The following is a 25,284-nucleotide window of genomic DNA, read 5'->3' as shown; positions in this document are numbered from 1 at the left end:
TGGAATTTACTGACCCCCATTTTTTGCCTCTTGTAACTTTGCTGCTATTTTCAGATAATGCCACAAGATGGTGCCCAAATAGCAGCAAATTTCTCTTTCTCACATTTCCAAGTGCCAGTTAGCTTCCTTATCAAGTTCTTTGCCCTTAAAGTTGAGTCAAATACAGTATAGGAATTCCGTAAGGGATTCTGCTGATTTGGAAAGATATGTCAGAATAGCAAGAATTAACTCTGAACTCACCTTGATTTCTGTAATCCCCCTGGTTCATGACTTGCAAAATCTCTTAGTCGAAATAATTGCCCTTGGAAGGAAGCACTTAGGCTTAATCATCTACATTTTATGGTGTCAAGATCAATGACTGACTAGCCATGAAATTAGAACTGGTATTGTGGCATCTAGTGAAGTACTTGGGTCACCACACTGTGTAAGGTCTTTATTGTCTCAGGTATTGGTGAAAGTGTTAAATGGAAACTAAGCTTCTGTGTTAAAATTTGAAGATGGATTGCCCAGATTTGTGCATTTTTTGTTTTTAGAAACAGTTCTTAGTTTCCCTCCATTATATGTGGTCATTTTTCCATGTTGGAATTGGTGTTCCAGAAGATTTCTGGCTCCTGAAAGTGCTCTGAAAATATTGAAATTTGATTTTCCTGTGAAATTTTTTTTTCTTTCTTTTTTTTGTAGAATTGTAGTAGAGAGATATGACTAAAGCCCAGTGGCTACTATTTCCATTTGAGCAAAAAAGTAGAAGAAAAATATTGAAACATATTCTTGATGCCTATTGAAATATTTATATAGATCAGTAGACTGGGAATAATGGGCAATTTTACTGAAGCACTAACACAGTTTAGAAAGATAATTAAAATAAATATATTATCAGCAAGACAAAAATCTGGATCCTGCTCAGTTCTGACTTATTCCATATGCTTTTTATTTCTATTAGCCACAGATCTTTCTCTTTTTATTATATAGTAAGAGAAACATTGTTCCCACTTACAAAGCACTTGGAAAGTTAAAAATATTGACTCTTGGAATCAGGTAAGAGAAAACCAGGGAATTCACCTGTCTCATGATTAAAGTTTGCCTTGTAATTCAGATTAAGTGAAAGTCACTGGTTATGTGAAGTTATACTTAACCATCTTAACACTGCCCTTATTTACAGAGAGAAAACAATTGGAAGCCAAGCAACGGGAAGACATCTGGGAAGGCAGAGACCAGTCTGCAGTTTGAACATCATTTGATGACAGGGATAATTCCAGGAATTCAGAAAATATTTCCAGTCTTCAGAGGATTTTTCCAGAGCTCTGTGTACATGCAGATGTGCATGTTAACGAAAGAAAGAGATAAGCGATCAAGACAAGGGCTGATGAGGTATAGGAGGAAGACAGACTCCTGTTTGTCTTCACTCCTAAATGCAGTTCTTTGGAACTGCCTTAACTGTGTTGGACGTGGAAGGAAGCCATCAGCTAGGAAGAAACTTGGAAGATGTGACTTCCAAGAGTCCTCTGGACAGGGCAAGTCACACTTCCAAGATGTTTTAAGCAAATGCAAAACAGAGGATTCAAACCTGTGATGATGGGAGATTAAGGCACCGCAAAGGCAGGGTGTTCCTTAGTACCTCACAAAGCTGAGAACAGCAGTATTGCAGGGGGCGGGTGAGGTGGGCGGTCAGAGGGGAGGGAGCTGTTAGTACAAGGAGATGGAACGGTATCTGGAGTGCTTGGTATTCACAGAATCTGCACTGCCGGTTCCAGAACCCCAAAGTTGGTGAACTGCAGCAGGTGTAGGTATTTGGACTCCAGAGCTTGTACTAAGCTGAGTGCCTGGGGCTGCTCCAGCCGCATGGCAGCCTGGGGCGTGCCCGCTTCATTCCTTACAGGAAGCCGGTCTTGGGAGCTGTGTGCCAGTTCCAGTTTAAGCAGTACTATCACGTTGAAAGAGAAAGACATTAAAGCCCATTTTATGACATACATCACTCTGCTGTTGGCCAGTTTTGTCATGCCCCTAAAGAAATTAGAGAGCAGTTCTTCCCTTATCTTCACCCCGTAATGCTGTGCGTGGATTCGGTGGATCTGTTGGTTTTATTGATCAGCAGTAGACTGCTGATCATCTCTGTGCCCCAGAGTATACTACAAAATACTCTCCTGGCATTGGTATGTGGTGGCTTCTCTCCCCTTCTTGCCCTCTTTGCACATCCCCACCCCACCCTCTTGCCTTTCGCCATTTTTGTCCAATCTGACATCCTGCAGGAGGCATCTGGCACACAGCATGTTCTTGGTATGATCTTCTCTGCCTTTGCCAGAGGCATTTGGCAAAAGCCATACCAGCTCGTCCATTATAGTGAAGAGCAGCGAGTCACACACCTCTGGGCAGTAAGAGATTTCCTAAAAGACGTGGACAAGTCAGAGCAGTCAGCTCAGGCTTTATCCTTCTCATATCTGCATTCTCAGTGTTTTTGAAGAAATCGTAGTGGTGGACCTCCAGATGCTGAGAGAGCAAGAAATGATGTCTCATTGTGCTTTCAGTGAGGGCAGCAGCCTCATTTTTGTATGATTTAGTGCCCATGACAATGATGGGTTATAGCATTGCCTAGAAGATGGTGTAGTGGGGCTCCGTCCAAACGTTCCTCAAATGACACTGGCCGTGGGTCTTGATCCCTGCCGCTGTTTCGGTCTTAGAGCCCTCTTACAGTTCCTCAGCATTGTTTTTCTCATCCTTTGTCTGTTCTGAAACTGTCCCTTGTTCATGTTCAATACCTCCATTCCAAGTTTGGAGGGGTCATTAGGTCCTCTCGACCCTCTGCCCCAGCACTGCTTAGGGCAGCTGGCTGTACAGCTTGTGCTGTCATCGTAGAACACAGGGAAGTCTGTTTGAACAGTATGGCTGCATTTGAAAGGAAATGCAGGAAACTAGCCAGGTTTCGTACTGAACAGTATACCTCTGAGGTAGACCTTTGCTCTGTTTTGATTCTTCAAGGCTGAGAATGGCCTTGGGTGGTAAAAAAAAAAAAAGTGATTGTTCCTATCACTTGCCTTTGAGGGTGCTTCCCCTTTCTGGCAGCATTTTGGCTTCTAAGGGCATTGTTGATGGTAACACATAGTCCCGTGTTTATTACCCAGTTTTCTTTTAGTACTCATAATTTCAAGAAGTTACTTTTGTCCTCATTCTAATGCTGTGTACTTGGTGGCTAGTAACTTACACTTTTTTTCGGATAACAGTCAGCCACCTCTAACTTTCAGATTTATCCTTATAAGTAGATCCAGAGAAAGGATTTTTTTAGCCAAAACTGAAAGCTAAGGAGTGCTCCTGCTTCGGCCCTTAGTAGAGAATGTGCTTTTTAGTTGTATTTTTCCAGTAGCTGGAATTGATGTATACTGGCTGGAGGTAAGAAAGAGCACCTGCCCTGACCCAGCACGGACTACTTGAGCTTGTCCAGACAGGAATCAGCTCCTTGGTCATATCTACACCATGCCTTTGTACACTGAGCTAACTGGAGAGCACCCTGTAGCTGCCACTGGCTCCTCGGGTAGATATTTGAGAAGACAGCTAACGCACTCTGCTGTGTGTTACACGTTGCTTCATGTATGTTGAACTTCTGAATCCCAGTATCACCTGGAATTTATAGTAGATAGAGACATTCCCCTTGCGTTCCAGTATACTCCTCATGGAGTGGAAGTCTTTGTGGAATAGGAAGAAATTAGGCATCTGAATGGTAAGCTGAGGTTCCTAGTACTTCAGTTTCTCTGAGACAAGAATGCCGAGGTGAAAATCATCAGACATTTTTGGTTCTGTCTGGAATTTGGTGGTTGCTATTCTGTTAACATTCCTCATCTAGTTACAAGTCATGCCAGCCGCATCTTCCCATATCCTTCCCTTTCAAGTCAGAGGTGTAACAGCGCAACCCTTGTATAGCTTTTTCCAAGAGTTAGAACTGGCTGCACCTATCAAATGTGTGATGTGGGCAGCAAGACTGAGACCAGAGCCGGTGGCTGGCTGCCTGGCCTGCTTTTTCTGGCCTTCTTGGAAACTTGGATCCAGCCAGAAGCTGTAGGTAACCTCCCTGCCTGAATCTAGTCATCAGTCACCACACGCTCCCCCGCCAGCTACACGTTCTTTCACAGACCATTGGGTGCATGTGCGAGTATAATGTTGTTACTGTTTGGGAGATGTTTGCTGGATCCAACAGGAAATCAGTCCTTCCCTTGTTTACCTAAACTGCCATGCCAAAGTAAAGCTCTCCCTCTGCCCTAATGAAGGAGGTGAGGGAGTTGAGAAGAGGGATGGTAGAGGAGAAGGAAAAGCGCGCTTCTTTGTATTCACAGAGGATACCCCAGAGCGGGTCCCTTTTTACCGGCTAAGGAAGGGCAGCTCTCATATGTGAGGACGGGAGGACTGTTGTAATCTTGCCCCATCTACCACCATTCACTCTGGCCTTGCAGCCTTGGTTGTAAAAGTTTACCATCTTTGGACTTTTTCTTCTTTCCTCCTACTTTTCATCCCTTAACCTTTCCAACCCATGTTTCACCACGGAGCCTAGGGAGGGAATTGCGAAGCAGACTGTAGGCTGATGTCGGAGAAGTGCAGTGGGGCTGTTGTGAGTAGTATGTGGGCTCCACACATCTTAGTAACCAGGTCACCAGCAGTGAAAAGGGGGAGAGTTAGGGTGCTGGGAACTGCCAAGAATCACAGCCAGTCTTGTCTTTGTAGCAGTCCATAGTGAGCAAACTTTACTGGCATCAGGGCATCAGACCTGTAAGGATCATCTCTCAAGTGTGTCTTAGTGGAGACAAGATTAAGAATCATGTCCAGGAAGACCATGGGATTTTATACCATCTGAGCAAGGGCTTGCCAACAGCCAGGTCAAGCAGGGATGGTGGCCTTTCCTAGGTTTAGTCCTTAACTAAATTAAATGTTCCCCTTCTGACCTCTCCGTAGTCTCCTGTCCTCCACTCTACCAGACCTGTCTTCTTTTTCCTGCAGAGATGAGCGGTCTGTTTGACCCATGTTCTTTCCACTGCAAAACTTTATTCAATGCAAAATTCACTCCAGAAGCCTGGGGGACCCGACCTTTAGGCCGGTCCTGAGGCACACAGTGACCTTGCCTGCCGGGGTCAGGGCAAGTGTTCTTCCCTTGGCAGAGGGCCTGGCAGCAGCTGGGGTCCACAGCACCCCGGGACTCTTTCTGTTCGGCCTCCTCTTGCTGCTCTGCGGGAAGGCCATATCTGGCCACTCCAGTGAATCTTGCCCCGTCGCAAGCACTCGGTAACTGGTGGTTTGGGCCCGTCAGGAGATAAGGGGATGCCTGAGGCCTAAGCTTCCAGGGATATTAGAAACACCCATATGTGCTGTAGGGTAAAGGTAAGGGCACTAAAGAACAGACTCTAGAGAGTATGGTAGCTGAATTCTAAATGCGGACCTATCAAGCAAGGGACTGAATTCACCAGCTTCTTTGCCAGTTGTGACTTTGATACAAGTTGTGTTGCACAGAGCTCCTAGCAGAGAGCTGACCTCTCCTCCTGTGTATTTCGGTCCTCCTCCAAGACATTTGCAAAGCACCATTTAGATGGGGGACTGGGCCACAGTCCATTCCTAAGGAACTGATAGCTCTTGAACCATGAACTCTGGGGCAAGATCCGGGAAGGACTGGGTCTCCTATGGAAGAGGAGCTCAGCTGAACAAAGCCCAAAGGCCATAGTCCAGAGACCAAAGGCCCTCAGGGGATAGACCCAGAGCCATCCTGAGGGAGCAGTGCCGCCCTGGTGTGGTGATCTTGCCATCAGAAGGCTTCCTGAGCTGGTTCTTGGTGCCCCTTGGCACTGGCCCCTTACCCTCTGAGTTAGGGCTCTGTGAAGGGCATGGCTCCAATAAGCTGAGGTATCTGGTGTGTGGGCAGCAGCTGGGGGTGCGCAGGGGTGCCTTCAGATGAGGTTGTTCCTGAGACGCTGCTCCTGTTCCGGGGAGTGCTCTGTGTTAGCTCGGTGTGCGTCCCCTGCGGACCAGAGGAGGGCAGGTAAGTCGTCGACCTGACCGGAGTCTCATCCCCTCCCTGACAACGTCACAAACACCAAGACATCCTGCCCAGCTCAGCCTTTCCATCAGGTTAGTCGTGGGCACAAACAATCCGTTTTATGGAAATGGATGCCAACAGATGCGTAGCTGCAGGGACATCGGGAAGATAGGCTTTTGAGTGGGAAGGGTTGTGCTGGCCACTCTCCCTCGCCCCTCCCCAGGTTCATTCTCTACCCTTCTTGTTCTCTCATGCCCTGGAGACCTGACCCCTAGAGACTGCCGACTGATGTAGGTCACTGGGAAGAAACAGCACGAGATTAGAGGATGGAAGGAGAGAGGCCAGGGCATTTCTTCCCCTCTTTGTGCAGTGATGGTCTCCTGCCCGCTGCTCCCTCCTCCTCAGTGCTAGCGCTCGCCTGGCTCCAGGACACACTTTGCCCCTTCAAGCCCAAGGTGATAACAACATTCCACTTTTGCTTATCCCTGGACGTCTCAACACTCCTCATCTCCTTAGTCCTACTCACACCTCAGTGTAGTCCTCTCATTAAATAACCTCCTACTCTCACCTGAGTGTGCCCTGTGTTTCCTGCAAGGACCCTGGAGGGGTCAGAGCTGCGTAGTGGTCTTTCCTTCCTTGCTGCCCTGGCCCCCTTGCAGCCTGCCCGCAGCATCACGGAGGCTGTGCCTCCACGCCGGCAGCCTTAGGGTCCAACCCCTGATCTCGCTCACGCTCCTGTCTCACTTAATGGCAGCAGCATCTACGCAGTCTCACGATTTTCAAATCCTTATATTCCTCTTCTCACTGTCTTCCATCTGTTGCCAGAGTTATCTTTTGAAAATCTGATCTGATCTCCCTGCCTCCTTGGCTGAAATTTGTTAGTGGTTCCCAGAAGCCCACGGGATCAAGTCCATTCTCTCAGCAGGAGCCACCGTAACCCTCCCTGCAAAGAGCTTTAGTAGGTGTGACTGCATAGCCCTATTTTACAAAAGAGACAGCTTCTGAGGAGGAGATTTCCTGACTGTCTTAAAGCCAGAAGGTGGTGGAACTGGATTTGCTGCCCAGTGAAGCCCTCTGAAGCCAAATCCTATGCGCCTTCTCCTCGTCCCCTCTCTGACCTGTGCCTCTCCTTGCAGCCAGCTCAGATGTCCCTTCCTCTGCGAAACCCCGGCTGGCCTCCAGGTGGTTGCTCGGAGGGCGCTCTGCTTGCTCAGCAGTGGTTCACAGCGCTCTGGGGTACCCAGTAGGACTGGGGTTACCCATTTGCGTGTCTGCTTACCCTACCTGACACTTAGCTCTGCCTGTTACTCCTATTTATGTTCCTAGTGCCTGGCAGTGCTCAACACAGAGGTAGGTCTTAATAAATGTTTGTGGACTAAATGAACACACCTGCCCCACCCTCTGTGTGCAAAGCGTGGGAGTGACTGCACACACCCCACAGCAAATACAAGCACTTTAAACTCTAAGGTAGAGGAACTGCTTCCTTTCTGTACAGGCAAGTGAGGCAGCCACCTCCTTACTCTGCTCCCCACTGGATTGTTGCTTCTTTGCCTGAAATTACCAATCCTGCAAGCGTCCTGAGCCCTGTTCTCCGTGGTCTGCGTCCTGTAAGCAGTGATCAGGGCTGGCGGTAGCAACACGGATCCGGGGGACTTCTACGTTTGCCTGTGAGGCAGTCAGCCTGGGATGGAGGCAACTAAGAAAGACCCTATGAAAGGAAGGGGAGAAATAACAGACTGGAAAGGCGAAATCCTGACATGGCCTGAAGTAAAGGAAAGATTCCAGGACAGATGGCAGACTGAGATTACAATCCAAACAACCTTAAGGACAAAGAGGGATGTAGGAATAGTTACTGGGTGGGGCTGATGCAGCTTGTTCCAGAAATCTATGAACTTCTATGAAGTTGTCAAAGGCAATTCATCTCTGTCCCCTCCCCAGCCTTGTACACACACTGAAGTCACACACAGGGACACAGGGTCTTCCAGCTCCCCGAGCTCGCATGGGGCTGGTCTCACAGTGGCCCGCAGTCACCTGTGTGGCAGTCGTGCAGCCAGACCCGTTGCCCGTTGTATTTGCAGCGGCACCGCATCACGTTGTTCGAGAAATCGGACTCTGCCACCTCGAGCTTGGGGTTCACAACCACCTGGGGTGAGAGATGGGCCAGCTGAAAACAGGTGACTGGGCTTCTGAGTTGACAGTGGCTGTGACATCCTTTACATTTCATGTTGTCTTGCAAACTGTGCTCGTCTTCTTTGTTAACCCTTACAGCCACCCCAGGAAGGAGGCAGTAAGGTCCTTATTTTATAGATGGGGACTGAGTTGCGACGTGCCCCTTGTTCGCTGAATCAGGACTCAAACCTACGTCCTGGATTCTGATCCCTTCCCCTACGGTGTAGCTCCTTCAAGCGCCAGACCTGGCAGAGATCCTATTTATGAAGCTCTCTTTCTTCATTTGACCTCAGGGAGCTTTTGGAACATCTGGAAGAAATGGACCTCCTGTGGGGAATCCCTAAGCTCACTTACCTGGAAGATATAATCCCCAGGACCCACGTCTGTGATATCCACCCACTGGCAATCAATGTCATGTCGGTAGGTGTCCCAGCAGCCAACGGTCACTCCCTGTTCCCCAAAGTTGGCACATGCATAGCGCCTCTGCATTCCTGTAATGGAGGGTGCTGACAGTTATTGAGTCCCTGAATTGCCAATTAAATGCAGTCAGACTAGGGGCCTGGGCTTCAGCTAAATATCTTGCCTGTTGGAGCCAGAATTCCTACTAAGCATGAATCCAGCACCATAGCAAAGCCCATCTGTGACAGAGATTATTTCTTTGGATGCACTAGTGGAAATTCCTGTTGGCCTAGGAAATGTGATTAGAAGATTCCAGCCCTACTACGCTAATTCATTTGCCCATACAACCCTGAGGAGAGCCAGTGTTTTACCATGCCATTTCTAAGGGCTAGGAACTGTGGGTGTGCGAATAGGAATCAGACAATCAATCCATGCTAAGTCCCAAAGGACTTAGAAGTGAAACAGGTCTGCAACTATTATCCAAAAGAGAAAGCGTTAGGCATTTCAAAAGTGGTACACAGTATGTTGGGAATGCAGAGGAAGTAGAGAGGGTAAGAAATTTATCTTTTTGAGTCGCCTTGAGTGCTGACTGTTGCCAGGCTGGAGTCTCCAGCTGCCTTAGGCTGTTAAGCAGGGCAGAGGGGATCCCGAGCCCAAAGGGGCCGAGGAATCTAACAGAGGAGGATATGCCGACAGGAAACCACATACCTGTAGGGCAACTTGTGTCCTCTAGACAGAAGCTGGCCTTGTGCCCCTCAGCCACCTTGGAGCCATTGAGAGTGAGCAGGTCATAGTGGGTGAAGACCTCAATGCTGTGGTAGTGCCTGCAGAAGGGGCAGAGCTGTCAGGCCAGCAGCAACAGGAGAGGGTCCTCACAGAGGAGCTGGTAGGGAAGGCTGAGGCACTAGGCCCCATCCTTACCCAGAGAGGAACGTTACAATAGCAGTGCAGTGCGCTTCTCCCCCCCAAACCCAAGATGAGTGTGACCCATGGCCTACTTTTCTGGCACCCCTGCCAGGCAGCAAGACAGCTGCTCTTGTCACCTAGGGTCTCACCCGGGTGAGGAGAGGTCAAAGCTCCAGGAGGCTGCCTGGCTACAAGGCCTGAGGCCTGCAGGTGGAAAGAAGAGACACGTCCAGGGACCAGCCCAGGAGCCGAGTTGCTGAGTGAGGAGGGATGCTTCCTCTGCTCCCTGCCAGCCTGGGCCCAAACTGCTACCACTGTTTCCAGTTCTAATGACAGCTCTTCATGCTGCCGGGAAAGGTACTTATTTTCTCAGCAAGGCCAAGTCCCAAAGTCACTGCCTGTTCTTCTCAGCTTTCCCCACCCACGGCTGTGTCCTGAAGGAAAAAAACACCCTTTTCCATTCTGCCTTTGTCACAGACATCATCTCTCCTTCTGTCTGGGCTGGAGGCTCCTGGTAGGAAAGAACGCTCATTGTCTCCTTCCAGCGCCAGCAGCTCTTCCTTGCGGGCCTCGCTTTGCTGCTGCAGAAACCAGCTAGCTTTTTCTGCACAGCCAGCACCCTGGATGGGATGGCTATTTTGGGTCTCCAGGTTTCTAGGAGTCCCCACTTCACCTGGCTTTTAAAGACAAGGCCTCAGGGCCAACAGAAAAATTGTCCACTATCATTCTAACAGAGACCAGCTCTGCTGGCAAGGACTGCTCTGTTGGACACTGTGGTGGAGATGGACATGTGGGTACCTCCTGGGCAGCCGACGGAGTGATGGAGAGGGCAGGTTGATGCTCCTGGGATTCCTCACTGCCGCCCGGAGGCAAGGCCAGTGAGGTGTCTAGGAAGGAAGGCTCTTTCCCAGAGCGCACGCCCCTCCCAGGAAGGCTTGCCCGGAAGAGACCACACCGGTTGGCTCCCTGGACCCTGGTTTTGTTCCCCTAGAGCCAAGGCCTAAGCAGGCTCTAACCTGTGGCACTGGTGCCAAATCCAGCTGTGGCGTCCTGTCTTGGGACGAAAGTCGGCCCGGCCCAGGTTGTGGATCTGTGAGGAGAAGCGCAAGAGGCGCCGGTGTCCGTAGGGCCAGTCCATGCGGTCAGCGGACTGGGAGAGGCAGTTCTCTTCATGGGCACAGTACAGCTGGCTGAGCGGGCGGTCCTCCAGGTAGGCCGTCTCCTGCACTAGCTGGGCGTTCAGAACGAGGTCTGCAGCACCTGGGCACGGTGGAGACCCAGAGGCTAGGAAGGCAGCCGGTTTGGCTCCCTGGCTTAGGGGACAGCCTTGCCTCCAGACTAAGCTCTTTTGGAGGCGCCGGAAGAGTAGGGCGGTTTAGAGTCAGGAGATGTGAGCTCTAATAGCAAGAAAGCTCTATCACCTTAGCCTAAGCTTGCTGGCTTTGGGGCCAGACTGCCTGGGTTCCTCTCTTGGCTTGGTTTTTAGTTACACCATTAACTAGCTCTGGGACTTGCTCAGCCTTTTGTCTTTCATTTTCCTCATCTGGATGACGGGGAGAAGAAGAAGAAGAAGATTAGTGTGATAGTACCTGTAACGTGCTTAGATCATGGTTGGCCCACGGTAAGCATGCGGTTGATGTAAGCTAGTATTTCTTCTGTAGAATGCGTTTCAGCCCATTAAGTGCCTCTGTAGCCTAGCTCATATAACCCCGCAGTAAGCTCTGCTGACCCCTAGCTTGTTACCTCAGCTCACTCTTTCTCTGGGCCTCAGTTCCAGCAATGCGAGGGGCAGAAGGAGAGGGCTGGAGAGCTGGAAGAGTTAAGCACCAAGCCTGCCCCGGGTTCTACCGTTCTGGTGCATTCTGCTGCAGTTCCTAAGCCTGTGCTTCTTCCAAGCGTCCTGTTCTACCCTGGTTGCTATCAGGGGTGTTCGTACCAGGGCATCCTGTGCATTCTCCTCTGAGGCATCGTGGACATTCTGGTGCGTAAAAATCCAACATGCTAGAGCCTGTGTCTCCATAAGCTGCTCAGTGCCTCTCCCGCTCCCTTCCTGTCACGGGGGCTCTTACCCTCCTCAGAGGCCAGCGTGTTGTCCCTCACTGTGTCAGCACAGAAATGAGGAAAGGCACAGCTTTTGCATGTAACGTCAAGAGAGAAATTTGCCAATTCTCAGTGTTCATGCAAAAACTGGGTTACACTTTAGATTTGGGGCAGAGCTATCATATGGGTGAGCCTTGCACTGACGATGGTGAGATGGGAACACAGGCGTCGAGGGTGGGAGCTTGTTTGCTGGATGGTGTCTGTACTACCACTAAATGCTCTTGGAATTCCTGAGGCATATTTTGGAGAGAGCTAAGGATATGCCCACTGACAGACCCCAGAATTCCTGAGGGAAAAGAGTGCTTTCAGAGAGAAGAAGAGAGGGTAAAGGCAAGAAAAAAGGGAGAAAAATTACAGAGGAGGAATGGGGATGACCACAGAGATGGCAGGTCGGCTGACTGTGCTCAGCCGTTGTGAAACATCAAATGCATTTAGGAGAAGAGCTGCCACTCCAGGCGGTAGGACAGAGGGGTACAGGTTCCTGGGAGGGGAGAGGCGGGGGAGCAGGCCCCATCGCCCTGCAGGGGAGGGTGTACTGTAAGGGCTGGCGCTCTTCCAGCATGCGCTGGACAGAGAGGAAGTCCTAGAGCTCGCTGACAAGAGTTAAGGATGTCTGGGCATTGAAGCCTGGCTGGGAAGAAGGTCAAGTGGCCACTCAGGTTGGTGGCAGCCTGCAGCCTTTGGACTGGATACGGTTATCCTGGCCCAGACCAGGTTGGCAGATGTCAAACAGATGCTTCTACCCCAAGAATCTGGGGGTGTGGGGCAGACCGATGCCTCAAAATGGTCTTGACCTAAAGTCTTTTGGGTGAGTCCCACAGCTCACCGTAGGCCCCATGTGTCCTCACATTTCCACACCCTCTACAACAGTTTTCAAACTCTTTTCTTACTACAGACTGTAGTAAGAAATATATTTAATGTGACACACATAAATAATTCCAAGAGAAAAATATTACCCTTACTAAATGTATCACATCATTGTTTTCTATCCTGTTTTTATAAACTATTGGTCGTGATGCGACGATTGGAAAACACTGTTGTGTATCCTTACATTTTCACATATTCTCTGTTTTAATTCTCACAGTAACTCCATGAGATGGGCAGGGCAGGGTTTGTATCCCCGTGTGGCAGGTGATTTGGCCCCGCACGTGGTAAATGGCAGAGCTGGCGTTCTGCATCCAGCCCTCCTTCCACCCCTTAACCCTGCTGGCCTTGGAGCTGGGACCAGCACTCAGGGCCCTCCCTGAGGACAGGAGGTGTGGCCTTGCAAAATTAGGGGAGCCCGGGCCAGCCTGTCCCACCGGCCCCTCCCGTTACTCACTGTCTGTGCAGGAGACTCCGGCTGAGAAGTGCCCTGCACCGTGGGAGCAGTGCACCGGCCCGTGCCTTTGGCACTGCTGCAAGGCCAGCTCTGTGCCTGAGCAGTGCACCCCGCTCATCACCACTTCTCTGGCCCCCGGCGTCCCCTGCCAGTACCAGGTGTCCTAAGAAAACAGCCAGCATCACCCAGTCAGGGCTGAGATGTGCTCTTAGAGTCACCTGACTCCCATCTGAGGCTTGGACCCCATCAGACCACCCACACCGGGCTGTGCCCAGCCTTGGCCTGAAATCTTTAGTGATGCTACTCTGGACCCCTCTGGTATTAGAAATGCCTTCTATGTGTCGAGGCAAAAATCCACTGCTATGGCTTCCACCGCTGGCCCTGTTGCCATCACTCTCCCTGACGGCAGACCTCAGCTGTTTGAAGACGAAGGTCCTGTTCCCTTCCTGTTCACGCAGGCCTGTCCCATTTCCCCAGCTGTTCTTCATAAAACCCTAGATGGTCGGTTGTGCTCGGGGTTGAGCCCAGTTCTCCCGGGTGAAGTATGCCCAGTATTGCCTGGCAGGCCAGTGTGGGCGAAGTTGAAGAGGTTTCTCCATGGCAGCCATGCCCCAGGCCTCTTGATCTTGTTTCCTTGATATCTTTGGAATCTATCCACTTGTTTCCCCGGGTCCACGCCAGCACCATTCTCAGCTGGGCTACTGCAATAGTTTCTCTGTACTCATGTTAATCTCCATCCCAACTGTTTGCCGCACAGCAAGGAAGAAATCTTTTAAAAGTCTGCATTGCGGGCTTTGAATGGTGTGGCCCGTCTCCTCCTTCACCCTGGCGCTTCACACCACTGCCTCTTGATAGCCGCACTCCACCCCCGGCCCCTGATTTCCTCAACAGAGTCAAGCGTTCTCCGACCGCAAGGTCTTTGCATGGGCTCTTTATTCCTCCCCCACCTCGTCTGGCTCACTTCTATTCATTTTTCCTACAGACACAATTATGTGCCTGTTGTGTGAACGTTTTATGAACGACTGCATCCCTCACTTGACTGTATGTGGCGACTGACTGCTCCGTTAGGCAGGAACTGTGTGTCCTGTTCACCACAGTATCCCAGCACCCAGCATTATATTGGCACATGGTTTCACTCATAATTAACTGTTGAGTGAATGAATGAAGGGTCAGCAGCTTTAGCACAGGAAGTTTTGGAGCACAGCAAGGACCTACCTTGATGGCATGGTTGGCAAAGCCCAGACCAAGCTGTCGGCAGGCCACCATGGCTTCGCTAAGGCCCCAGTGGTCGCTGCACACGGCCCCCCAGCGCTGGACCCCGTTCACGTCCACCTGCACCTCCACCACCCCCTCCTCGGGGCTGCGTCCGCCGGCCAAGCGTACCTGCAATGGTCAGGGGTGTGTGAGGGGCGGGGCCGCCTTAGCAGGGGAGAGCTCAGGGCTGCCGGCCTGGAAACCTGCAGCCCTGGACATGACACTCCCCTTCTCTGGCTTAGTCTCCTCTGTAAAGTGAGGACGTTTTATCAGATAGTCCCTAACGTCCCTGCCCGCTCGAGAAATCTGACTGGGTGCCTGCACCTGGGGCTCTCACTCTGGTACTTGCCCTCCTGCTACCTGAAATCCTACCACTGATGACAACGTGCCTATTGCCAAGGGCTTTCATAGCTATCGTCCCGTTCACAATGACCCTATGGGACAGCTGACCCCATTTTACAGAAGAGAACCAAGGTCTGAGGCGAGAGACTTGCCCACAGTCCATGTTAGCGTGACCCTTGAACTCTGACCACCCCACTCAGCCTCCCAGTGTCACTCCCGGGTGCTGACATCCTGTGGCCCTCTGCCCTAGGCACCGTCTCTCTCAGCTTCACAGGGGACCTGAGAGGGTGGGGTGGGAGAGCCCATGCACCTGAAGAGTCCCACTGATATTCTGACACCTCTGAAGGCTAGAACCCGGCCCTGAGGGGAAGTAGGCCAGGCCAGGGGAGGCTCCCAGAGGAGAGGGCATTCCAGGCTGGCTCCAGGCAGGCTCTCATGAACTGCTCCCCCCTGGCTCCAAGCAGTGTCCCAGGCTAGCTCGGGGCTCACCTGATCCTGGAAGCCCAAGTTAGGGATGTTGCACCTCACGGCAGCATCATTGTCATGCTGGCAACCATTCTGGGAGCCTTCCAGGGAGGGGCAGTCACTGAGGGTCCGCTCATAGCCCCCGCAGCGCACCTCACTCAGGTGGATGGGCCCCAGCGCTGCAGAAGGGAGGGAGAGAGGCCATGGGAGGTCCATCTCTGCAACCCCACACCTGCGGCTCCCCCTCCACAGAAGGGGAGAACCGGCCTGGGCCCTGGCACCCCAGGACCACCAGAGGGTGGACCGGCGGCACATCCAGGCTCTCCCACCCCACCCCAGGCCTCCTCGCTCACCTTGGCCCAGCTGGGCCCCAAAGAGGGCCTCCCGAGCAGAGCCGAAGCCGAGCTGACGACACACGACGCTGGCGGAGAGGAGGTTCCACCCGTGGTCGCAGACCGTGCCCCACCGGCTGTTCCTGAGCACCTCCACCCGGCCCTCGCCCACCTGGGCCCCCGAGCGGAGGCGCACCCTCGTCTCCTGCTGGGAGAAAACCCGGCCTCAGGGAGGGCCGAGGAGGCAGGGGTAGGGGCTACACCCCCGGCAGAGCCCCTTCAGGACAGGCAGAGCCAAGGCCTGGAGTTCTGACTTCTGTGGCCATTCCTCTGAATAAGCTCTTTCTCGACCTCCCCCTTCCTCGGTGACAAAGAGCGGCCACAGTAATCACAGATTCCAGCCCTAACAAAAGAGCCTTAGGAGTTGGGGCTCCCTGGCCTTCACAGCCTGCCACCTGCTCACTAGGCGAGTCCCCTCCTCTTGCCCAGCCTCACTGCTGCTTTGTCCTTTGGGGCTGAACCCAGAGCAACACTTCCGCAGCAGATCTGTGAAATGATTTTAGAGACCCGTGGGGACATGTGTCAATGAAACGCACAGTGGGCAAGTCACTTCTGTTCTAATGCCCGCCCGCCTGCTCCGATTTCATCGAGGAGACCCCCTCACATGGTGCTGCCCTGCCCCAGTGCCTACCAGCACTTGCTCATTGCTTTTTATGACGAAGGGCCAGGCTCGGGCTCCATGCCTTCGGCCCTCAATGGGATGTAGCTACAATGTAATTACAGTTGTCAGCTTTCCATTTATGGTAGGGTTATAAACGTCCCTTTTAAGTAAATCCCAAAGTTCTACGTTCTGTGAGTTGCTCTCCTCCTCCCAGTCTGAACTGATGCCCCCTTGATAGGGGTGGTTCACCGCTCCTCCCCTGCCTCGCCATCAGCGCCTCCCCGTGGGGTGGGGCCTGTGCCTCCAGGCCTGCATGGGACCCACCTCTGCCCAGGACTCCTTGCTCCCGGGCTTCTCCTTCAGAGGGCGGAAGCGGGGCCCTGCCACACAGCTGACCACAGTGTGCATGCCCCCCGGGCAGGCCGGCCGCAGCTTGCCCTGGGCTGGTGCCACCTGCACCTGGCAGTTGGCCATGTGGGGCTCTGTTCCCAGGCAGTTGACCCGGTGGATCCAGAAGGAATTCTTCTTTGTCAGGCTCTTCAGTCTGGAAGACAAGGGAGACTGAGGGCAGGGGAGGGGTTGAGGGCTGTGCTCAGGACTCAGGGAGGCCAAGGCACTGGGGAGGGGAGAGGGGACTGGAGGGGAGGAGAAGGGAGGGGAAGCAGGCCCTTCATGCCACACCCCTTTGCACCCTCCCCTGAGGGTGCTGCTCCTTACCTAGACTTGGGATCCTTCATCTTCGAATTCCAGACTTTCCTGGATGGGAACAAACAGGCGGGGAGTCGAGTGGGTGCGGAAGTCCTACCCGCCGTCACCCTGCCTCTCCATACTTGTCCTTGAGTCTGTACTAGACTCAGTTTGTAAACTTGTTCATTAATCTTACTTCAATGCTGAGCTTCACCACAGTCCTGAGGGAGTGGCCACCCCACAGATAACGATGATCTCCATTTTACAGGGAAGGAAAGCAGGGCGAGCAAGTTCCCTTGACTAAGCCCAAAGTGGGTGTCTCTTCTGCACCGGGCTGCCCTGGGGCAGGCAGCTCCAAGCTCACCCTTCCCCCAGTCCAGATGAAGGTCAGCCTTCAGGGGGCAACCGGAGAAAAGGGGCCCTGGGGAAAGTCCTCTGGGGACAGGTGGAAGTTGAAGGCCTTTCTGGTGGGAGCTGCCCAGGCAGAGATACTGAGGCTATAATCAGGGCTGCCCTCCTCAGGGGAGGTAGGCAAGCCAGCCAGGCCCAGATGTGCAATTACCGGGCAGCAGGGAGTCAGGGGCCCAGCTCCCAGTCATCCCCAAGGATGGGGCCACGTGGCTGGCCTTGGAAACCAGGGTCATCTAAGTCAGAGACACGGGACAGACCAACTAAAAGTGATTGGGGATGGGCAAGGGTAGATGACTCAGATGTTTCGTGGGAGGTTTATCCCTTGATGAGAAACATACGAAGTTTTCACTGACGGAGCTGGTAGAACTATGACTCGTCATCGTTTACAGGCTAATGCAGTCTTGGGACAGTTCTGTCACGTTTCTGACAGAATATTTTTATGTTCCCTCTCCCAAATGCCGCCCCACCCCACGCCTGGCTTGGACGCAACCCAGTCAGAGCCTAGCTTGGATCGCAGTTGAGGAAATTCACTGAGACAAAGTTCAAACAGTTCCCTGCGGATTGGATAATTGAGGCCCAGATGCCCTACCAAGGCCCACAGCTCGTTGTTGGCAAAGCTTAGACCAGAACCCAGGCCATCTGTACTTGCGAGCAGCACTGTATCTTTACTAGTTAGGTCTAATTTTTTAATCAGGGACACAATTTTACATTTATTTACATTTCATTTGGGGAGTACTCTGCACTATAGTCAATTCTTTTTATCTGATTGGCAAGTACGATGTTTATTTTCTGATTGTTTCTAGAAACTTCCCAGGGTCTCCAAGTTCATCCTCACTCTTGTCTTAATTACTGAGGGATCCATAACCCAGGAAACCCAGGCACATTGCTCCACCGGGCCTGTTTCCCTCCCAATCCCAACACCCACTGAATGTCCTCCCACAGACACTACTCCTGCCAATCTCACTGCAGTCTCCAAGGTCCCACATCACACACAGACACGTGCACGCGCGCGCACACACACACACTCAGACGCTTCCACAACCCCGCCTTCCGCGCGGCCCTCCAGCCAGCCGTCCTCCTACCTGTAGTAGTGGCTGACGACAGGCGCCTCGCTGGGGAAGCCCAGCATCCCGCACACCACCCTGCTGTTGTTCCTGGTCCAGCCCTGGTCACACACCTGCCGCCAGTGGCCCTCGTACTTCACCTCCACAGCTCCCTCGGTCACCAGGCTCTGCCTCTTGGCACTGGGAAGGATGGGCTTGAGCCGCACCTCCTCCAGCCGCCGGCCCTGTGGGACGCGTGGTCACCGTGGGCCCCAGGATTCCTGCCCCCGCTGAGCCCGCTGCAGGTCTTCACGTGGGAAAGCTGGGGCTCGGAGCACTTAGAGATCACCCCACCCAGCGCCCTCATGGGACAGGCCAGGAAACAGAGGCCACGTGGCTCGGTCCTTGGGGATGATGGGGAGGCATTTGCTGAAAGCCACACAGTGAGTAGGAGGCAGAAGCTCGGTTTGTTTAGGGTCCTTTCCTCAACTCCAGGAGAACCAAGCAGAGCCATGCTCTCCTGGGGCCAGGATGGGAGCCCTTGGAGTCTGGGAGGCTTCCACCAGGCACAAGGGGGCCTTCTTCACGCCACCCTGGGGAGGGCAGAGGATGGGCACAGACCAGCTGCCTGAGACCACCAGCAGGATCCTCTGGCCCACGAGACCCCCACCCTAACCCTGGATGACTTAGACCGGTGCGAAGCCCCCTGTCAGGGCCTGCCCCGTTCAGTGGGCCACGGCCAGCTGTCCTCAGGCTGAGGCCGTCTGGCAGCAGAGGGTAGAGTCGAGAGACCTGCCCTGCCTGCTCCTGCTGTTCGGCTTGGGCTGTTCTTAGCTTGGAGCTGTCTGTGCCAGGAAGAGACAGCAACTGTGGCCGGGCCTTGTGGCTGAGGCAAGCCCTACCTGCTGCTGCCTCCCTCGTGGGGAGCAGCTTCAGTGATTCCGGCAGACCCAGCCTCTGATTCCCTGCCTGCCCTTTCTCAAGCTGGGGCCCTCTACCCGTGCACCTGCTCCAGGCCACAAGCAGGCCTCAGGGCCCCAGCCCGCGCTCTGCTCCCTTTCTTCTCCTTCTTCCTCCAGGCTCGCCACCTGGACGCCCTCTGTCCCCTGACCCCCTCCTCAGCTCAGGCCGGGGCCTGAACGGCCTTCTCACCTGGGGCCCAAGGGCATTGGAGACCCTCTCAGAAAGGTAGCCACGCTGGCGCTGCGGGTGGCACACCACCCCGACGTCCTCCGAGTGGCTGCAGTCACTGACGCCCCAGCCATTAGACCTGCACTGGTCCAGGGAGCTCTCTGTCCCCACACAGTGAACGTTGTCCAGCCAGATGGGTCCTGTGTGGGAGGGGATGAGTGATGCTCAGGGACAGGCACAGAGAGGCAAGTCACGGGCTCTACCTCCTGGATAGGACCCCACAGTTATCAACATTCCTCTTCCAAAGCCTGAGTAGAAAATGGGGGTGGAGAGAGGAGCTGGTTCTCCTGGGAGCTTGGTATCTACATCCCTGCCTAGTGTCTCCTCTTGGCCTCAGGTCCCATAGAATCTGCTTTTGGAAAATGCCAGGTAGGTCTGTTAATTAGATCTACCTGTTCCCTCATTCATCCATCTAGTCATTCACTCAACAGCATTTGCTGAGCACCCATTGTGTGTGATTGCTATATTCAAGGAACTGAGAGTTGAGTGGTAGTGATGGTGGTGATGGTGGTGGCCTCACTGCAAGTGAGAATGGGAGAGTAGGACAGGTCATTTGCAGCTGGAGCACTCAGGAAATGCCTCACAGAGGTGGTCACTTGAGCTGGGTATCAAAGGACTGGTGGGAACGTGACAGGTTCTATTGGAGCCTCAGGGAGCCCAGCCCCTGAGAGAAGCCCGCTACCATCTCCTCGTCATCCTGCAGGGGAGCACCGGTCACTCACCCTCCCCTGGGCCATACTTGGCGCTGTGGGCCCAGGTCAAGGCGGCTTCAAAGCCCAGCTGGCGGCAGGCCACCGTGGCCTCCTGAAGCGCAAAGTCGTCATCACACACGGTGCCCCACTGGCCCTGGTGCAGCACCTCCAGGCGGCCCTCCTCCGGCCTGCTCCCTGGGCCCACCAGCCGTAGCTTCATGGTGCTCAGTGACTGCAGCCTGCTGGGAGGGGTCTGGCTCAGCAGCAGGAGCAGCAGGAGAGGAGGGAAGGCAGCTGGTAGGGACCACATTGTGGGTCAAGGCACCTGGGAACGAGTAAATGTGACAATGATGACCACGTCTACCCCTGACCTCGGGTCTCTTCTGCTAGCAGAGACAAAGGGTAGCACAGGTCCCTCCGAGAGCGTGTGCGTGTGTGTGTGTGTGTGTGTGTGTGTGTGTGTGTGGTGGCATGGATTGGGTCTGGGCTCTGAGATTAGTCGATCTGGTTCAAACCCACCATTCCTTGGCCATATGACCTTGAGGAAGTTGAAGTTTAGCCTTCCCGAGCCTCAGTCTCCTCATCTGTAAAGTGGGGGTAGTAATCCTTATCTCCCAGTGCTGTTGTGAGTGTTGAATAAAGTATGGATGTAAAGTGCCTACATAAAGTGCTTATCACGAGCCTGCCACACGGCCAGTGCTCAATGAACAGCCATTTTTGATGTCATCTTATATGTAGAAGGTGGGGGTGCCTACACTTTGAGTCATGGGGAGCCCCCAAGGGCTAGACTGTCTGAGCTGGAGGAGACAGAGGGTATTTGGATCAACTTCCTGACTCTAGACATAAGGAATTGGGACCTAGAGAGTTTAAGAGACTTGCCCAAGCCACACAGCAAGCTCCACCTCTAGGTCCACCTACATGCATAATTTGTACATTGAGTCAATGAACATTTTTGAAATATTTGCTTCAGGCCAACTATTAGGCCAGGTGCTGGGACACAGAAGTGAACACATCAGACACTACTCTCTGCCCTCACGAAGCTCAGAGATGAGGAATCAGAGAAGGGACACTTAACCAGGGCCTTGTTGGATGAATAAGAGTTCTCTTATTCCCCTTCAGAGAAGGGGAATTCCAGGTAGAGAGAACAGGATGAGGAAAGAGGGAAACAGGGAAAGAGGTGAGTTTGTGCAAGAGCAGGGAGTGCCCTTTCTTAACCCTGTACTGCAGTATTGGGGGCCTGGAGGGGACTGAGGTGGAGGGACAGGCTGGGGCCAGATGATCAAGGGCCTTGTGCACCGTGCAGAGGGTTTGCCTTTCATCCTGCAGGAAGTAAAGGGCCCTGGGAGGGTTTTAGGCAGTGACCACACACAGAAGAGGGCTCCCATCTCCAGGAAGCTGTTGTCATATGCTCTCTGGGTCCTTACAGGGGACGAGTTGGGGGCTCCCCCTCATACATTAGCAGCCTTGCTCCTAGGAGCAGGGTTGGGACGAGCACAGAGGACGGTCATCCCCGGTTGGAGCTGTTAGAGTATCTGCAGCCACCAGTGCCGAAGCTCCTCCACGGCCAGCTCTACTGCTGACAGGAAGCTGAGGCTGGCCTGGAAGTGGAGGGAGAAAGTCGGGTCCTGGGCTTCCTCTTCGGTGCTTGAGGCTTAAAAGGGCTCCTTCTGGGGAGACTCCCTCTTTCTCCCATGGCCACTGCTATTCTTAGGGGGATTCCTTAGCTGGTCAGTCTCAGTGGGGAGCGTCTTACAGGGCCCCCTGCCATTCCCTTCCCCACAAGCCGGTTTCTGGCTGAGAATCGGTCCTTGTTCCTGGCCGCGCCCAGTCCCACCCACTTCAGCTACCAAGCCGCCTGCTTTGGTGAGCCCAGGGCTGGGGGCAGTGGGCTCCTAGAAGTGCACATGATGAGCTCAGGAACGAAGCTCCACGGGAACAGGGACTTTGTATTGTGCCCCCAGTGCCCAGAGCAGTGCCAGGTATGTAGGTGGCACCCCGTAGATATCTGCAGATGCGTGGGTGCAAGGTGGCATAGCACTGCGCTTAGGCGTGCAGACTGGGAGTCAGGCTGACTGAGTTCACGTCCCGCCTCCACCAATTGGTTTCTGGGTGGTCTTGGGCAGGTGATTTAGTTTCTCAATCTCAAGTGATTTAGTTTTCTCATGGAGTTTATCCCCTCTATAAAATGGGGGTGAGATTCTTGTGAAGATCAAATGAATGAATACGCGTTAAGCCCTTAGAAGAGCAAGCTCTCATCTGACAGCTATTATTAACAGCAACTGAAACAGCTACTACAGAACCATTGGTCTAGGTTGGTCCCAGCCTCTCTTTGGATAAAGAAGGAATGGAGGCCGCGTTCCCAACTCAACATCAAGTCCCCAGTACTGCTACCCTTCTTTGCGACACTTCCTTCTCAGACTTAAGCACTGTTTTCTTCATGTCCCTCCCCACTCAGGAGCCGGGGGAGGCTCCCTGCTGGCTGTCACCACATGCAGAAGGCTCTCTGCTGCTTGGGATGTTCCCATTCCCTCCTCCCTGCACCCCTAAGGAGGAGGTGGACAGCTAGTGACTGAGCCAAACCGAAGTCACTGTGGATAGAGACCTCCCCCAGATGACATGAGAGGATAGAAAGATTGGGCTCAGGGCCCACCAGCTGGTAGGACCCAGGGGTCACATTGGGTCTGGCCTGAGAGATGACCCCGCTCCCTGTCAGCAGCAGTCAGGATGCTCCTCATTCTGCCACCAAATTAGGTGACATGATTCAGATGCTTTCCTCTGAGACTCAGGTGCAACACCTCTAAAATGAGGGGGTGGCACTAGAGGTCCCCCATCTACGATATGGGCCAGGGGGTGGGCTGGGTAGGTCAGTTGTGTAGCTGTGGCTGACATCCCCAGAGTACTGTGGAGGTCTTATTAGAGGCTGTGGACACTCCTGGGCCTGTAGGCCCCCTGCCCTCCAAGGGGCCTCCGTGGGGACAGGGGTGGCCTTCTGCTGAAGAATCCTGGAGCTAGATCAGCTCCCTTCTATGAAAGCCGCCCAGGAGGTGGATGGGCGGTAGCAGGAACCGAGTCATATGCAGGGAGAGCCCACTTCCCAGCCTTCCTGCCCACTGCAGCTTTCGCTCACATCACACTTGTCTTCTCACATTCCCCAAACACATCCTTCAGTTCCCAGCCTCCAAGCATTTGCTCTCACTGTTCCTTCTACTTGGGGTACCCTTTCCCTCAATCTCAGATTGTTAAATTCCTACACATCTTTCCACACCCAGTTCAAACGTCACCCCCTCCATTAAGTCCCCCGCCCGGACCCCCACCTTCCTAGCACTTGGTGTCTTTGCTTCCTGTCTCCACAACCCAGGGGAGTGTCTCCCATAACTGCTCCCCCAGAGCTAAGCAAAAAGAGGACCAGGCTGAGAAGCCTCCCTCAGAGAAGGAAACAGCCTCAAAAGTGGATCTCTTCCAAAGTGAAGGAGAAAGGGCTAGCTAGAGTGAGGCTGAGGAGGAGGGCAGGCTAATCACAATAAGTTTATTATACATTTAAAAATATTTATTGAATACTCATCTCCACTTTATAGGTGAGGACACGAGGTCCAGAGAAGCTAAGTAACTTGCCCAGCCAGGATTCAAACCCAGGCAGCCTGGCTCCAGCGCCAGGCTCCCAGTCAGGAGAGAGATGGACACGGGAGCAGGGGAAGAAGGAAGGGAGGCAGGGAGATGAATGAAATTCCACCCTGTTGCTGGTTGATTTATGACCCAGCCGTGGTGTGAGGGCATTGGGCTGGATGCCAGCGCTGAGTGCAACCAAGTGGCAGATCCAGGATCCTGCCAGCTTGGAGGAGAGAGGCACCTGATCCAGGTGCTGCCAGGGGACTCTGGCACCTGGCTTGACCTGGCCTTGCTAGAGAGGCTGGAAGTGCCCAAGGGTATTCAGAAAGAGCGCTGGGGTGCTGTCCTGGTGGGAACCAGGCTCCGGAATCACTGGAAGCCTCCTCTCTCTAGCTCTTTGAGGAGGGGGTGGGGTTTCCCCTCTCAGCCCTGATTGCCTCCCTGGGACCACTGATTGTGGTGACCTGACACAGTGCCAGCAAATGTCCACCTGTCCAGGCATAGGACATGTAGAGTTTGAAGCCCTCTGCCCACCCTCCATCTCTGTCCCCAGTCTCCCCCCGACCCCCAGCATACTCAGTTTTGGTCTGTTTTTTTCAGAGAGCCCGGCTCCACCCTGCCTCTTTGAACCCTGTCACAGGAATGACGTCTGAACCCACCTGTCCCTTCCCCTGCCTCCCCCTACCCTGCCCCGGGAGAGGCCAGAGAAAAGCCTACACTACACGCAGCGTGTCCACAAACAAGACACGCAGGCACCCCGAGGCCACGACGCACCACCCTGGGCGGCCATGGGGCCAAGCTCCCCAACTCGGTCACTTACACTGGCAGCAGGTTGGGGAGTGACTAGGGGTCTAGGCTAACTGTTCATGGGACCCCCCACGCCTGCCATTCCCAGCTTTCAGGAACCCTCAGAGACTTGCTGACCCCCAGAGAGACAGAAGTCGGACAGACAGGCAGGACAGCGAGAGACAGACCTGGCCAGGGGCCAGGCAGGGGCTCACCAGCTGGAGTGCGACGTTGCGGGGCTGGGGCCGGGGCTCCGCGGCCGGGCAGCGCTAACGGGCCTCCTGGGGCACCCTGGGGCCCTTTTATCCAGCTGCGGCCCACGGGCGCCCGCGCCCCGCCCCGCCCCGCTCCGCCCGCCCCGCCCTCCAGCCCGCCAGCCGCGGAGGAGGCCCGCAGGCCCCGCCCCCGGGCGGACCTGGACGCGGCGGGCGCCCCGCCCTGTCGGTCCCCCACGAGGGCCCGGCGACCCCCTCCCCCGGACGCGGCCCGGGGCGGCCCGGCGCCCACTCGCAGCCCGCTGGCCCGGGAAGTCCCGGGGTCGCTAGGCTGCGGGGGTCGGGGCAGCTGTTTTCCGTGGAGGGAACTGGCGCGCTATAGCAGGAGGGACTGTGGGAGGATCGGCGTTCCCGGGAAAAGACTGCGGCTCGGCGCCAGCTGGCTGCATTTGCCCGAGTGCCGCTGTGGCCTCGTGAGTGCCTGTCGGAGGCGCAGCTTCCTCTTCTGCAAAGCCAGGTGGTGTGGCCACCACCAGAGTTGTCCTGGGGATTACAGTCAGTGGGTCCCTAAGATGCGCAGCGCCCTTCACGTGGTAGCGCCTCACTGTCCCACCGGCTTGTTTACTTCGGACAACGCAGGCTCCTTTCGGCGGGGGCGGGCAGGGGGGCGAGGTGGCTCTGTTCAGATGAGGTCGGGATG

General features: G+C 53.9%; 2 protein-coding genes across 9 annotated transcripts in view; one reads left to right on the top strand and one right to left on the bottom strand.

The window, feature by feature from the left end:
* The window catches only part of R3HCC1L (R3H domain and coiled-coil containing 1 like), an 87,441-nt gene extending 85,479 nt beyond the window's left edge, over positions 1-1,962 (top strand). For all 5 annotated transcript variants that reach the window (XM_030865281.3, XM_030865280.3, XM_060286261.2 and 2 more), the window contains one exon: positions 1,160-1,962. In XM_030865281.3, coding sequence (XP_030721141.1) covers positions 1,160-1,227 — 68 coding nt within the window. In that variant the 3' untranslated portion in view covers positions 1,228-1,962. The remainder of the gene's footprint in view (positions 1-1,159) is intronic.
* Positions 994-24,680, bottom strand: LOXL4 (lysyl oxidase like 4). 4 transcript variants are annotated; one of them, XR_004041423.2, is made up of 16 exons: positions 24,585-24,680; positions 20,008-20,302; positions 19,247-19,425; positions 18,134-18,339; positions 16,671-16,709; positions 16,278-16,497; positions 15,314-15,497; positions 14,985-15,139; positions 14,115-14,282; positions 12,900-13,062; positions 10,495-10,738; positions 9,281-9,396; positions 8,528-8,664; positions 8,036-8,147; positions 7,566-7,712; positions 994-5,986 (listed from the first exon to the last, which is right to left on the bottom strand). XR_004041423.2 is itself a non-coding variant. In XM_030865287.2 (15 exons), the coding sequence occupies exons 2-15, from the start codon at positions 20,285-20,287 to the stop codon at positions 7,681-7,683; spliced, it is 2,235 nt and encodes a 744-aa protein (XP_030721147.2). In that variant the 5' UTR covers positions 20,288-20,302; positions 24,585-24,680; the 3' UTR covers positions 994-7,680. The 4 variants fall into 4 exon arrangements, 3 of the variants coding, with proteins under 3 accessions (XP_030721147.2, XP_030721144.2, XP_060142246.1); XM_030865287.2 differs by having other exon boundaries at positions 994-7,712; XM_030865284.2 differs by lacking the exon at positions 7,566-7,712.
* Positions 24,681-25,284: the final 604 nt, after the last annotated feature.

Source organism: Globicephala melas, chromosome 16 (assembly GCF_963455315.2).
Source record: "Globicephala melas chromosome 16, mGloMel1.2, whole genome shotgun sequence".
In the NCBI taxonomy this organism is placed as follows: Eukaryota; Metazoa; Chordata; class Mammalia; order Artiodactyla; family Delphinidae; genus Globicephala; species Globicephala melas.
This window is presented reverse-complemented; position numbering and strand designations above follow the sequence as displayed.

Coding starts and splice junctions, on each gene's coding strand:
- LOXL4 (XM_030865284.2), bottom strand. CDS start 20,287: ATGTGGTCCCTACCAGCTGCCTTCCCTCCTCTCCTGCTGCTCCTGCTG. Junction 15,498..16,277: donor GCAAGGAGTCCTGGGCAGAG/GTGGGTCCCATG, acceptor TTCTCCCAGCAG/GAGACGAGGGTGCGCCTCCG. Junction 15,140..15,313: donor TGGGGCCCAGCTGGGCCAAG/GTGAGCGAGGAG, acceptor TCCCTTCTGCAG/CGCTGGGGCCCATCCACCTG.